This window comes from Xiphophorus hellerii, chromosome 22 (assembly GCF_003331165.1).
Source record: "Xiphophorus hellerii strain 12219 chromosome 22, Xiphophorus_hellerii-4.1, whole genome shotgun sequence".
NCBI lineage: Eukaryota > Metazoa > Chordata > Actinopteri > Cyprinodontiformes > Poeciliidae > Xiphophorus > Xiphophorus hellerii.
The window spans coordinates 8,280,240-8,295,974 of record NC_045693.1 but is presented as its reverse complement, the minus strand read 5'-3'; the positions used below and the strand labels follow the sequence as shown (position 1 = coordinate 8,295,974).

The 15,735-nt window shown below is 40.1% G+C and overlaps 1 protein-coding gene across 1 annotated transcript in view; it reads left to right on the top strand.

Moving 5' to 3' along the window:
* The window catches only part of ptk7b (protein tyrosine kinase 7b), an 80,547-nt gene that overhangs the window by 36,147 nt on the left and 28,665 nt on the right, over positions 1-15,735 (top strand). Inside the window, exon 2 of the mRNA XM_032553385.1 lies at positions 11,167-11,463. Within this exon, the coding sequence (XP_032409276.1) occupies positions 11,167-11,463 (297 nt within the window). The remainder of the gene's footprint in view (positions 1-11,166; positions 11,464-15,735) is intronic.

Genomic DNA, 15,735 nt, shown 5'->3' with positions numbered 1-15,735 from the left:
GTTACACAGAGTTTACTGACTCTGGCCTGGACAGAAACACAGTTACACACTGTGTAGGGAATACTTTCTGTGTTTGGGGGGGGGGATACCAAGTTAATGCCATTAATAGCTTCCTGGCTTTGTTCAGGAAATAAAAACAGAAGCATGGAGCCTGAAAGTACTTGCAGTGCAAAGGAAAAACACGGAGAGCACACAAAGTTAATGCCATTGATAAGTCAATGACCATGTGGGCCAGAGATACTTTCTTTGTGAAAGTTTTTCTCAGATTGCTATGACCTCTACAGGCCGTCTGCTGCAAACAACACAAGCTTAAAACCTCAATGATGGAAACATGCATTCAGCCTGTTTTTTCTTTTAGTCTGAAAGTCTCCTCAGCTCACTTTCCTCGTTGTCAGGGTGTTGTTTGCCAGAGAAGTGAGTGTCATCACATTCCAGGCTGGCACTAATGGCTGGATATAGCTGACGTGCAGGCATTAGCCAGAGCAGCCTGCGGAGAAGAGAATGGCATTGGCAGACGTGGATTCGGCGCCCATCCACTGCTAGAGCTGGCTAGGGAAACACAAATTATTACAACTGATGTGAAACCAGTTCCTGTCACCGTGGAGACGCTGTGTGCTGTGGCTGCAAATTTGCAGTGGAAGTATTTTTCCATTCTCTTGTTTTATTTCAGATAATCTACCATCTACAGTCACATTTCGCCTCGTCGTTGTGTTTTGTCTTATTTTCCTATATGACTGTAGAGACTCTGGTAACTCTGCAGCCAGGTCTGATTTCTAACTCCCATTTTCACAGCAGACTCTTTAATCTGCTTCATCTGACTTGTGTATTTTGCCTGGTTTTCAACAGTCGGGCCTCTGTATGAGTTGCCCTCCTGTTTTTGATTCATAATTGTTCAAAAATATCAAGAGTCACCTTCACATGTTTGTCTCTGTTTCTTTGTATGCTTCATCTGGCTGAAGGGTAGTTAAAGCGCTCGCTTGTGAAAACAGCTAGCGTCAGACCACACACTAGACCTCCATTTCTAGTGTGTGGAGTCTTTGTTGTAAAAATCCAAACATGCGTAACAGAAAGAGTTTCCCCTTTTCCACATTGCTGCTGTTTTTTTTCTTTAAAAGTGCTCTCATTATTGGATTAAATCGCATTTTTCAACTCCAAACGGGATGGGAACAACCCAACCTGCCTTATCTGAGTAACGGCTGATCCCTGTTAATCTGATAATTGCTCCCATATTTTCCCTCATCTTAAAGGAGCACAGCTGCGGGAAGGCGGCTGCGGTTCCAGATTGCTCTGAATCGTTTAGAGGGGGGGAAAAAAAAATTCTGGTGCCTTTCATGGGTAAAATCAGATACCTAGATGCTGTGAAAAAAAGAGTCTTCGTCGTTGTTTGGGTGCTCCAGACAAATTGTTTAACCTCTTATCGGCGCTTCTTGCGCTTTCATCTGTCCTTTCTTCTCTCCTCCCTGTCAGCTCATGTTCTTTGCTGAGGAGCAGGCAGGTCACGCAGAGATGCATTAGACTGCCTGTGTTTCAACAGTCCACCCTTTATGAGTGGGTGTTGAAAGTGTGAGCGAGCTGGCTGTGCTCAGATGTCTCTGTTTTAGATACAACATGACAGTTATGAAGGCTGGTGAAGAGGGACGGACCGGGGAGCTTGATGAGCGATTTGGTTCATGTCTCCCCTTCAGAGGCTCCATCACATATTTGAGCACCAGCCATCTAAAGCAAGATGTTCAACCTGAACGCCAGAGTCCTAATATTCTGGACAACATGATAAATCTATATTCAAAAAGTTCCCACCTTGTTGCCCACCTTTAAGAGATTTGAGTCTCATAGTTTGCTGTTTCATAGTATTCACCAAAAAGCATAATTGCTTTTAGAAAAACAAAAAATAACAAGATCTGACAAGTTCCTTTTATATATAAAAATAAATAAATAAAAAAAGGTTTTTGCTGATCTGCAGCTTAGACATTTATTCCTATTAGTGTATGGAGAAAATAGGAAATTTAAAGCTTTTAGATTAGTGTTGGTAAAGACACTTTCAAATATGTTTGCACATATATTTTTGTAATCAAAATTTTCTGGAGTCGTGCAGGTAATTGATGTTAGGAAATAATGAATTTGTGAATAAATCCGCATTTTCTTTACTTCCCTCTTTCTCATTTGCCATTACAATGTCTGCAACGTTCTTTATATCTTCTAGCATCTTGGTCACGATCATCTTTGTCAGGTGAGGCTCTCTACTGCCTTTACCTTCCATCAAACTGACTGAATGTTAATCGCATGTAAAACTGTTGGAAATACAGGTTTAATGGACTAAGGTAAATAACTGGACGTTTTGCTGAAAACACCAGGGTGCAAGTTCTTGTTGGTCTAACAGAGCCAATGCTAGGTTTTTGGCAGGCCTTTAGAAATAATGAAGTGGAAACAACTTAGGATGTGTAGCCCATTAGGGCGTCCTTTGAACAGCAATTGAGGTGGGACTTATCCAGCACTTTGATGTTGTGGACCACATCCCAGTGTGCTCAGAGATTTATGACTGATTCAACACGCACAGCTACTTGTCATGTGGCATGACTGTTTGCATCATTTCTCCTGTCATGGGAACATATGGAGCAGATTGTTTCAAAGACGGAGGTGTGCTGGCAAGCAGCGGCTTGTCAATGAGGCGTTTTCATAACGGTGAGGCAGAAGTGATATTCTCCTGTTAGCTTTCTTACGATAATTAACGTCTGTCATCCAAAAATGATTGAGAAAGGATAAATGAGATGAGATAAATGTGTGTTGACGAGATGTCAAAATTGGGCTCGTGTTAGTCAGTTTTTGAATGACTGCTGCTGTTTTATGGGAGTCTTGATCGTTGAGTCTGGGTTTGCCAGGTGAGTTTGCGTGCCGGTTGCATGCCAGTGTTGCCTAGTAATAAGCTGGTGAGCAGGCCTTTGTCTCGCCTGCGCCGCTGTTGGAGTTGAGATGGAGTGAAAAGTGCGAGAACTGATAGTAATCTCTGTGGGGTTTGCTATAATGAGGCCAGCATTTTCTTTGCATAGTGAAATCCCTCCACACACCAATTACCTGCTACAATGAGAGCAGGAATTGGATTTAGGCAGCATGTATGGATACCGGTGTCTGTAGCAAAAAGAAAGACAGGCTCCACTGCTTTGAACTTGGTTTTCAATTAGAAACAGTGGAATGAACACAGATGCTTTCTGCTGATGTTCTTCACACAGAATCAGTTCATACCTGAGGTCATTCTTTTTTTTTTTTACTTATCTAAAAACACGTTGGGTTCCTACTTTTAGACGTGAGATGTCTAGAAGACAGTGAAATTCAGTTTAAATATTTTACAGCTCTGGATAAATACGTAAACGCATAACTTAAATAATTGATTCCCAGAGTCCATTTCCTGTTCCATACTCTAAATGTAGTATCTGTCTAACCATTTGCACATAACATGAACACTGCGAAGATCTGCCTGGACTGCTGTCAGTGTTGGCTAATTATTTAAGTGCTGTACGTTCAGGCTCTCCATTCCTTTGGTGACACTTGTTGTTTAATGTAGTATAAAGATTTTAGACTTTAGAAGGTAAAGCTGTTTTTGATCTTTTTTTAATCCCTTTCCATCCATTTTTTTTAGTATCCATCCATTGTTTTCTGTCTCTTTTTCTACTATCCATTGTTTTCTGTCTATCTATTCATCTTTTTGTAACATCTAGCCATTGTTTTCTCTGTATCTTTCTATCCATTGTTTAGTCTATCTATCCTTCCATCCATAACTGAAAAATATGTTGAGAATCGGGTTACCTGAGTCTGGAAAATAATGAAATTTGATTGTGTAAAAGTTTTACTTTGATCTTGTTCAGCTAGAGAAACTTTGTGCTGTGGGATTATCAGAGGCTGAACATTTAAAAAAAATAAACCTGCAAGATGTTCAGTTAGATTTTAAACACCCCCAGGCAGATCTCATGGACCAGAATAATGATGAAACTTGTAATTTAATATTCCTTTAGTCAATCAAAACAAGATTTTAAGTTTGAAAGGACTAAACCTCGATGGGTAACCAGCAGAAATTGAACAGAAACACCTAGATCAAAATTCAAAATTTTCCTTCTTTAAATTTACTTCTTCCTCTTTTTTTATTTTTATTTGAACTAAATCCAGGACACATTTTGAGTTAATAATATTCCAAAGTGAGATGAGTTTGACAAACTAAGTTGTCCCTTTTTGTGAAATAGCTTGACAGAAACATTGTCCCTTGAGTGCTGCTGTCCTGTTTAATGTCTTTTATGTCAAGTTAAATAAAAGACAGCATGACCTCTTTGTATTGGGGCACATTTCTGCTTCATGCACTGCTGCTCTGCTGTTGTATTTTCATTAGAAATGCAGCCCTTTCAATGACGTGTTCGAAAGGCTGATCAAGCGAACACCAAAGACCTAATACTTATAAAAACTTAAGATTACACAATCGCAACAGTTTGTCTTGCAACGTCTCCTCTATCATGTTACAGAAATGCAGTTTTTCTGAGACATTTGTTAAATATTCTAGTTTAGCATTATGTCTCACCTGTTTCATGCTCTGATTGTTTTTTCCTGTGCGTTCATTAGACCATAAACGCTGCTGAAAAGATCCTCCATCTAGTCTTAAAGATGGCAGCTCAGTCATATAGGGAAACTGAAGCGCTGCTGACAGGCCATGAAAGCTCTGTCAGTGGGCCTTGGAGCTTTCATGACTATGCCCTCCGCCTCCATTCTCCAATTTATCTCTGACATCTCAGTCTGCACAGCTGAGGCTGAAGCTATCGGCCTCAGCTTAGCTTTTACTTCAGCTTCTAAAAAAAACACACCGCCTTGCACTTTGACATCTGGTTGTCAGCAAATGTTAATACGCCAATCATTCAAGCCGTCACTTTTCATCATTTTGAAATTACTTGCTTTTTAACAGTTTGTCATGTGCCTACTGACAATACTAGGAAAGAAAATGTAGATATGTAATATAGCACAGCTAAAAGAAAATAGTAAGTTAAAGGCAATATCAACATGTCTGTCATCTGTCTGACTTCAACATGTTATGGCAAAGCAGTAGACCTCTAATAGAAACTCATATTTTGTGATTCTGAATGCTTCTACTTAGCCATTTAGCTTTGGTTTTGTTCATGGTATTGATTAAATCTTTAACATACACACTCTTAGCTGCACTGTTGCAGTTTGCTGTTTCTTGGCCATAACTTCAACTTGATCTCTAATTTATAATTAAACTGATGAATCAAACTAACACAAGGCATATACTAAGACATAGGGTTAGAAACGATTGATCAAATTTCTGTTTGCAGAACATTTATTTGCTTTAAATGTAAACTTCCACTGTAAATTCAGCCAAAACATCACAAAAATATGCATCTTGTTTGGTGGCTTCGGCCTAATATCCAGTCCAAGAATGTCAGGATCTCAATAGTCCATTTCTAATAATCAGATATTTTCTTAATTATTTAAGAAAATAGTAATTTGTCTATAACTCCTTTTCAACTTTTAGATCCCATTTTTTCATTCTACTTGTGTAGGAAACTTTATATTTAGTATAAAACTGCAGCTGCTAGAAGTTCTGCTGATGGCTGCTTTTTTTTCTTCTGTGATTGCTCTCGATCTTTTTTAAAAATGTACTTTTTCATGTTGCTTCATGTGTTTTGGCCCTTGTTTGACCTCCTGATTGACAGGAGCCAAGTATGATGCCTTGTTTTCTTTCCAAGTCATGCACACTCTTATAGATCTTAATAAACACTGAGTTTTTAATTAGGCCCATTAATTGTTTACAGATTCACATCAGAAAGTTGAGATGTTTGATGCTGCGTGTTGCAGCTTTAACTGGGTATTAGTTATGTACACTTTTTATAGAAGTGGAGAACTTGAGGGAAAAACTGTCATGTTTTCATTAACGGTGCCTCACAAGAGAGAAATGACACTTGTCACTAAATCGACTGTTGGGTTTTGGGTTTTTTTTTGTTTTTTTTGTTTTTTTTTTTGACATCTTTGCATGAGATCCTGGAATATTTATCACTGAGGCATAAAGGTAAAAATAACAGCCAAGTGGAACGTCACCAATCACTGTCTCATGCATCACCGGCACTTCTCACCTTCAGCGACTCCGAGGCTCCCTGTTCTGCCAGCTCGTCACTTTAAAACATTTTTAAAGCAGCTGTCCTGTGTTGACACGGCCTGCAGAGGAGCTCCTAAACCATGCAGTTGGGGTTATTTGAGCTCCCACAGTGGGTGTTCCTGGTTCCAAGTGTTAGTGGGTGTTGCTGTTTGTGTCTGTGCATGAACGAACGCCTTCACCCATTAACCTCCAGGAGAGCCAGGCCTCTGTGTCACCGCTGTTCATCGTCACCAGGCGGAGGCTTGTTTAGAGAGCGCTTCAGAGATAACAATGCTGTGTGTGATGGGCTGCTGGAAACGCACAATCACGATAACAGGATTTCCACTGATAACATCTCCTTTTATGCTGCTGACCTGAACAAAAAGAAAGACGTTTCCTCTTTCTTTCATCTTGCATACTTAAAACACCACTTTCTACAACTGGTTTGTTTTTATTTAGACAAAAGGAAGTATTGTTATTGCATGCTCGCATTCTGCTCTTTTCTGAGTGTTGGTGCAGCAAGCTTCATTGTAATCTCTGCATTTTTGTGACAGCAGACAGAGCTGACAAAGGGAAAGAAGAGACGTAGGTTGCTGATGAGCTCATTACGACGAGTTCTGGCTGTCAGGGCGACTTAAACGTATCTTCAACCTGACAGCCCGACAGCCGCACCGAGCCTAATGGGGTCGACAGTGCAGCAAGCCAAAGAACAATATCCCTGTGTGCAGATATTCCCGTCTCCATCCTTAACCCCCGGTTCTGTCTCATCCAATGTCTTCCCAGAAACTCTGATCAAAATCCAAACATCGTTTCTCATCTCTCTGCAGAAACTGTTTTCAGCTGGAGTTTTTTTCTTGACAATTGCACGGTGATTATTGTCAGAGCCACGGGCGAACTTGGGTTTCTGTTTTTATTTGTGTAACAATAGATGTTGCAAAGAAAGCCTGTGTCTAATCATCACATGCAATGAAGATGTTGCTGATTTATAGCTTCCAGCTTTTCTAGTGTGTTGGGTTTTCACTTTTCAGATGGCTTAAAACGGTATGTAGCAAAGAAAAAACAAACCTAAGTGTAATTATTTAGCTTTACACATGAAATGTGAGGTTGGTTGATAATTTAACAGCTATTTATTTTATTTCTAGTATAAAAAAAATAAACTGGTTCATAGATAAATGCTCATTTGTGATCCATCCCTGAAACCTATCACTTACAATTGAATTTTCCTACTTAGTTTCATTGTCAGTCTATGTTTTTTAGCTTTTGTGCAGCGAACAGTCAAACCAAATGATTCATTATTATTACTAGTTACCGCCTCTCCATGTTGGGTTTTATTGTTTCCAATTTTGTCATCAAAACAGTTCTTAAATTGCGATTTGATTACCAGATTAATGTATAATCTGCAGGAACAGATACATTTGTTCTCTCTCCTTGGTTTGGGAGTTGCAATTTGTTCTTCACGTATATTTTGGGCAGAATTTTTTCTAATATGGTGTCCAAGAAATATGAAGGTTGTGTGCAGCAGTGGAAGAAAACTCTGAAGATTTCTTTGGAGTTCTGCACTTCAGCTTTTGAGAAGTATAACATATCTTGACAAGCAAGAACTTTACTCTTCCAGCTTCAACAAAAATAACTAATTTCTATGCTTTTGCAGAATACGTCCAGACCAGAATAATATCATGACCTTTTTCTCTGCAACAGAATTAGTGGTTTCTTCAATAATCAAGAAATTATGCTCCTAAATATATTTGACATATTCTTTCTAAAATTCAAAGTATAATTTTTCCCCTTTTTTGTCTTTTAGGTTATAACTACATTGACAAAAAAAATACAACAGGGCAATATTTAAACTTTATTTTTTTTTAAAAGGGTTTTTTTTATTTTTTTTATTTTTGCATTCTGAAAAATCCCCACATCATTAGTTGAGAGCGCAGCTACTGCATAGCTAGTTTGTTCCAGGAGCCTCTCCATTCTGTTTGCCCACTATCGGGGTTTGTTTGTTCTTTATCTTAAACTCTCCCTTTCAACTGGTCTGTCTTTGAAGAGGAGTTCAGATTCCTCGGCTTATCTCCCCTGAAGCGCTGCTCTCTGTAGACCCAGGCATTTTTTTCCCTTCAGTTCTCTGAAGGCTCTATAAAAGAAGAGCGAGACCTAATTTAGCTGTTAATTCAGTCCGACAGATAGAGCTTCGGTGAAGTTTATATGTCTGAGTGGCTTTTTGTAGAGGAGGAGGAGGTCCGAAATGGCCGCTGTGGTTTTGTTCTTTGTTTATACAATGATGTTCATACTGTTAACGCTTTGTTCATGCCTGGTAGTCAGGAATATAGGTCACGCTGCCATCTCTGTTTGAACAGAGAGTAAACTTGGCAGACTTCTTCAAATGTGAGAGCCAAACCCCCCCCTCCTTACTTGAAGACTCCCTTTCATGTCTGTCATCATGCAACATGTGACACCTTATCCGCCTGTGCTGAGACTTCTCCCGGAAGTCATCCTTTCTGTCTAAAAACATCAACTGGATGCCTGTGAGCTGTTGCATCTCCACCTAAAAGCCATACTGCTTGTGTTGGAAGCAGCCATTTTCTCCCAGGATGCAGCTGTTGCCACAGCTCCTCCATCTCTGCACGTTTCTCGATGACTTGTTTAAGTTGATGTCGGATCATTAGGCTGTTTTCTCCGGCCCATATGCTGCTTTTCATCCCGGTTTGGTTTTTTTTACACAGATGGGACAAATCTGCTCCCTCATGGCGAAATTGTTTAGGAGTGAAGAATATGTTACAATCCTTGGTGCAATAAATCACACGGCGTCTCCGTTTAACACCACAATCCAGATGTTGTAAGGATGATATATTACTGTTTATATAATATATTTTGCCACAAATCCCAAACATTTTCAGACAAGGTAACCCAACAGGCCTTAAACTTCATGTTCACTGGTTTCCAGAAGTATTCACACCCCTTGGACTTTTCCACATTTTGTTGTTTTACATTGACAAACTTTGATGTATTTTATTGAGATTTTATGTGGTAGAGCAACACAAAAGAAGGGGACATAGGGTTTTCATTCTCACCTGTTCACTCTGAAACTACTAAATAAAATTGACCTAATCAGTAAGTAGCCCACCTGTATTTTAATCGCAGTTCTGTAACGGCCTCGGATGTTTGTTGGGGAACATTAGTGAACAAACGACATTATGAAGACCGAGGAGCACAGACTGACTGAATACAAGTGAAGGTTTCAATATTTATATCCACTTCAAAATTAGCTTGGATACAAAATTAAACCCTGTGAGGTTGATCCTGTGGTAGTTTCGTGAACAAAGACCTTATTCCTGTGCAGTTGTCAGTGCTGTCCTGCAGAAGAGGCATTGATGCTTCGCTCTTGTCCCTGCAGTCTGAGCCATAGTCCACTCTATAAAAGATGCCTTGTTTGACCAGGAATTCTCTTCAGCTCTGCCACACCTGTCAGATCCAGCCACCTGCAGCTGAGACAAAGGTGAACTTGAAGTAATAAGTGCAGTGGGGTAGGAGTGGTGGGATATGAAGGGTCAAACACTGGCTCATCTTCAACAGCCTCCTTTATGTAGCATTATTAAAGGATTTGCTTCACTCCCTTAAGAAACTCGTAACACCCGACACACACACAAGCACACACCCTTCGCCACCTTAGTAAGCAGGTGAAGGTATGCTTAATCGACTTTAGTGATGGACCGTTCCTTCTGATAACAAGCTTTGACATCTGGTATGATAACATTGTGTTGCGGGAGGCAGGCGACCTGCATGAAGATGGTTAGCAGTTCCCTGTGGCAGTCGCTCAAACGTGACGGGACTTCACAGATTAAATAGAATTTTTCTGTAATTTTTCTGATGAAAACTGTATTTCTGGGATACTTTTGTACTTTTAATCTGAGATGGATAAAAGAAATTGCCTTGTGGTATTTTTGCCAAAATGGTGGCCCGAGTCAGTTTCCAGGTGAAAAGATCTGCAGGAAGTAATTTTGTAGGTACATCTCTGCACGAGTGAGCTGGATCTGTACCATTTCACTGCTCTGAAGGGTTTCAGCAGGGTAGAGCTGCTCTTGGAGGTTTCTCCCATATAGTCACCCTTCGTTTTATTCACCTACTTCCAAAAAGCTCTGTCTTGTTTGATCAAAGCACACAGTTCCAGTTAAAGTCTCGGTAGTTTCTGGCAAGCTTTGTGATTATAGCAACAAAAAAAAAAAGCATTTTTTCTGGTATGCTTACTAAGCAAATGCCTTGGTATGGATTTTGGTATCTAATGGTTGTTTGGAGAATTGCTGACTATAGAAAAATAGGCAGGAGCTCAGCTGGAGACTGTAGCTCCGAGGAGGAGCTTTGGATAAATAGACAGCGCTTCGTATTGGCAGTCATTAAGGCACCATCAAATGGCTGCCATATGAGATTAAAGGATTCACAAACATGCATGAAAGAATCAAAGCAACACTCCAGGTTGTATATGATGTGGGAATAACATCATGACATCATATGAAGCTGAACAAAAGTTGTTTTGTTTTTTTTACATAACATTCTTCTCTAAGATTAGCTTTTTGTTATTTTATACAAATCAAACATGCCCCTGGTCTATCTGTTTACAATAAAGTGAACAAAAATCAGCATTTTCTCAATTTAGATGTGGCCAGCGGGAGTAAATGAAGCTGAAAGTGATCTTGTGTACAGCAACATGATGTAAAAATAAAAGCTTTATGAGTCCAAGAAAATACAGGGAGTTTTTTTTTTTTATCTTTTAAAGTAGCCTGATCTGATGCGATGTGCGACAAACTCGCAACGAGGCGTCACTAATGGGGGGAAAAAAAAAATCTCTAAGTCGGGTCTGATCTTTTTACAGCATAATAATTTACCCTGAGTCATTATTGTCTCAACATCACATTCTTCCACATGGCTAAGTGGTTGCTGTGGCATACTCTTAATGAATGGAAAAAAGCTATAAAATGTTAACAGCAGCCCAGTCGTAATCCTCTTGTCATTTACTTTCCCCCCTTCTCTCCCTCTTTCTTTCTTTTTTCCAGTTTTGTCCATTCAGGCAGTTTCAATCCAGTTCACCAAGCAGCCCATGTCCCAGGATGCTTTGCACGGCCGCAGCGCCATGATGCGCTGTGAAGTCAGCGATCCGACCAACATCACATACAGCTGGTATCAGGGCAACAAGCGCTTGACGGACACAGAGCGGCGCTTTCAAGAAGGGGGGAACCTGAAGTTCACGGCGGTGGATCGGCAGCTGGACGCCGGCAACTTTTCCTGCCAGGTGCTGAACTACGCCACTGGAATGACGCAGCTTTCCACTAAGGCCTCCTTTAATATCAAATGTGAGTGTTCACCTTTAACGCCTTATCAACCTCGTTTACAAAAATGACATGTCAAATGTTTTGAGTGAAAATTTACTGACTGATGGAGCTTCACATTGTCTCACAAAGTATTCACATCTTTTGTCCACATTTTGTCATGGATCTGTACCTGTAAAGTACAGTTGTAAGTCTGTACTTTGACTAGGCCATTTTAACAAATGGACATCCTTTGATCAATTAAAACTCTGACTGTGTGTTTTTGGTTATTGTCCTGCTTGGAAGTGAGTCTTTACCCAATTTAGCACCATCCAGCTTCCCTAACAAATATTGCAATTTTGGTCCACAATCAAACCGAGTCTACCGAACCATCAGGTGTGAAAACACCACAAACCTACGCTGCATCACAATCACGGTAACAACGCTGAACAAATACTACACGGCAGTTCCCCTCCAGAAACACAGATGGCAACAAGATATTTTAAAAAAAAACATTATTTGATAATATTTATTCACTTTTAACTGATGCAGATATATTGTTTTCACATTGATGCACCACTTTTTTGGTCGTAATGTGACAAAATGTGAAGAACACAAAGAGATGTGAAAACGTTTAGAGCGCTATTTAATGACACCAAGGCCAAGTGTCGAGTTCCTGGTTAAAAACCTGAACAAAAGTCGGCATATTGGGTGACGGGCTTCATGAGTTAGAGGAATGTTTCCACCTTGTTGCCTTGTTCTTTGTGGCGTCTTCTTTCTACTGGAAACCGGATACGTGTGCCACCAAGCATGTGTTTCTTGTTGTTTGCATTTTTATCCCTGTTGTGTAACACCGTTTTTTCCCATATATCCCTCAAAAGGCTTTTGTCGAGAACTCGCTGGCGGGCGTAATTTACCTCCTGGCTATATACCGTAATTATTTAGATTTAGTTCATTACTGCCCTCTTTGCGCTGGCTTTTTTACCCAGCAGCTTTGTAAACTTTTTGTGCCTTCTAGACGGGAGGCACGCCAGATTCTTAATTTAGTTTAACCTCATAACTGAACATGAGTGGGTCTCCTTGTTTCAGAAGATGCCAGGGGAATTCAACCAAGCTCTGTGTGGGATAAATAACAGAGCCCTCAGGTACCAGTTGTTGCTGAAAAGCCTTTTGTGCGTCTCAGCCTTTGCAAAGATAGCAGTAGAGGGGATGGAAGAAAAAAAGGAAAACCAGATGAAAAATGTCTCCATCTGGAACATGTTCTCCTCTTTGGCTACATTCAGATGGTTTCAGGAGGTTTTTCTTTGCAGTGATGATGCTTGTTCAAAGGCTGATTACAGGAACAGATGAGAGTTCAGACCTCCCCCTCTGCCCGAGAAGAGGCAGGCGGAGTGATTTTGAGCACCATCTTTAAATAGTTTTAGCCAGAAAGACCAGAGTGGTACGTCGGTTTTTTGAATTTGAAGATGGCTGCAGTTTTGTTGAAACTGCAGATGATCCAGCGTGTCGATAAAGATCAACTGACACACTCCCACAGATTAAAGTCATGAAAACGAGAACGAGTTAGACGAGAACGGCCAGTTCTTCAGAGTTTCCATTATGATCCAGAATAAACTGTATTTATCTGCCAAGTTGTTAACATTATTCCCACGCACTTAAAATAACTCTTTCTTATTGATAAAAGGCTTTAGAGGAAAGAAAGCTAAATAAAAAAATGTATCTGGAGTATGTGTTTATATAAGAGCAGCAGTTTCTTTTCCCAAATGTGTCGAATTTAGACACAGCAGACGTTTCAAAACAAATTTAAAAAAGCTTCATGCTAATGTTCTCAGTAGGGCTGTGCGATATCAGAAAGACATAAATGTGAAAATATTTCTGAATATTGAGATATTTATTACGACTAGTCCATGTTTTCCTGAAATATGATTCACATGCAGAATTTGCATTGAAACATAATATCCTACCCGTTATTGCAATCAAACAGTCCTTTGCGACTGGCATATTGCACACATTGATAATTAAATTCGATAATATGGGCATCGCTAGCTGCTAAAGTTAGCTCTAAAATCAGTGCGCATTAATATTACAGCACTGCATTTGATGCAGTAATTGTTGGCCATTATATTGTAAGTTTCATGAGCTCACTGCAGAAGATGTTCACACCTCACCTAGATTAGTGTCCTAAATTTAGCTCATAAAACTGGAAGTATAAATGAGAACAAGAGGAATAAGAAAAATGTGGATTTATTGCGACTGTACTGTTTTGCTGATGTTAACCAAACTCATCACAGTCGGTTGTAATTTTCCGATTTGAAGCAGAATCGTTTATATAAAACAAAAAGTTCCTGTCAACTACTTTTTTTTTTTTCTTAGATTACCAACAATCCTGGGCATTTGATTTATGAGACTGCTATACAACAACAGTGTCTTCAGTCAGAGGAGTCTTCAGAACTGCTGTAATACAGACTGCAGCAGGGGATCCTTTCTGCCCACAGCCATCAGCATCTACAGCACTTTGAAGAAACATGAATAATATGAGTTGCAACATTTAATTTCCCTCGGAGATTATGACATATCTTTGAATTGAATCTGAAACAAATGTCCTTAGGATAAACACGGTCATGTTGGTATATGAATATTTACTAGTATACGTTTAAAAATGTTTACCTGATACTTTTTAGCCACATCAGTTATCAATGTATGAGTAAATGTTAAAAATAAAATTGTGAATAGTATGACGGACCTACCTTTTGTTAGTGCTCTTAAACAAAGACTTATTCTCAAATATAACCGGAATTATTCTGATCAGATTTAAATATTTACTTGCAACTAAACCAAACATCGCTTTGTTTAGGTGCTCAAAAAGAAACCTCAAGCCAAATAATGAGAAGTTTCTAATTAAATTTCTTGCAGGAAGCAAAGTGTAACCATGACTTGATGCTACATGTTGGCCTTGTTCCTGGAGGAGGATCCAGCCTTGTTTTTATGAATTGTGCCATATTTACACAACATGGATTAATCGGACGATGGAGCCCTCTGCAGCTTTAACGTCAGCCCCTTTGGCATTAATCCTGCATGTGCATTCAGTGATGTGTGTGCAAGTTTGCGTGCATGGCAGTAAATGCATCTTGTAAGGAGGGGTGGGTGCTCCGTATGCACTGTACATGGACTGTTGCCCTTCCCCCACTGAAGAGTGAGTTAATTTGTCTTGCCTTTAGTGGTGGGTGGGCTAATCCTGTCTCAGTTATTCAAGAGAAATTATCCCCCCTCTGTTTTCACTAATAGAGGTTTTAGCCCCTGTCTGAAACCCCTTTGTCCTGTTTGGTCAGTGGTCTCCAGCAGAGACCCTGGGCTCAGGCCTCTCAACCATTAGTTTCTCTGTGTGAGTCTCAGAAGATGCTGGACAGCTCTGTTCTGGATTTGGGGATATAACTTGCAGAAATGAGTCAAATGGCACATGTCGGCATGCACATGTGTGCACCATCTTTGCTTTGGTCACGCGGTCCTTAACCTACATTTATCCAGCAGAAGCCACTAGTGCAGCTCCACTTTTTCTGCTCCTGTCACAGTTCATTCATCTTGACGATGATTTTCATTTTCCTAAGGAGTCTTCCTCATCACAAACATCTTCTTGATTTCCCACTGCTCCGTTTGATGACTTCTGTAGGACACGGCTGATAAAATCTGACCCGTCCTGACAGCTGCCCCAGACCGCGGAGGGTGTGTTGGTGTTTACAGTACCAGAACAATCCCAACACACATGGCTCTGCCACTCAAATCCTGCCCACTACTTGTCAAGGTAATGACTTTTTCACTGTTTTACTGCTGCAAAGACCCTTCACCATGGCAACAACTTGCCTCGCTGAATGAAAGTCACACACATTCAACTTACCAATGAATGTTGGATGTATCTATCCACACAGTTCGTCTATTATGACGACCGTGTTTCCTGTTCTGCCTCCCAACATAATAATCATACGTCCCTAATTATGGCGTCAAGGGCCAGGCCACTTCGTCGTAGACTCTGAGAGGAATTACGGGGAGTGTTTCTCCCCCATTTAATAGGTTATGAAAGAGTATCCTCTGTTTGCAACTTTGACAGCTGGAGAAACCTGAACTGTGAATGGAGCTGTTAGAGGAGCAGAATGAGCGGCTGTTTAATAATAAACAGGATGAATGTGAAAAAGGAAATTCATCCAACAGACTTCACTGCATTGTTTCACTGGGGGTTTATTTGGATAGTAGATTGCAACCAGTTGTTAGATTCTATTGTTTATTAAGCTTGAGATATTTGCAGGGCTTTTCAAAAGCATTTGT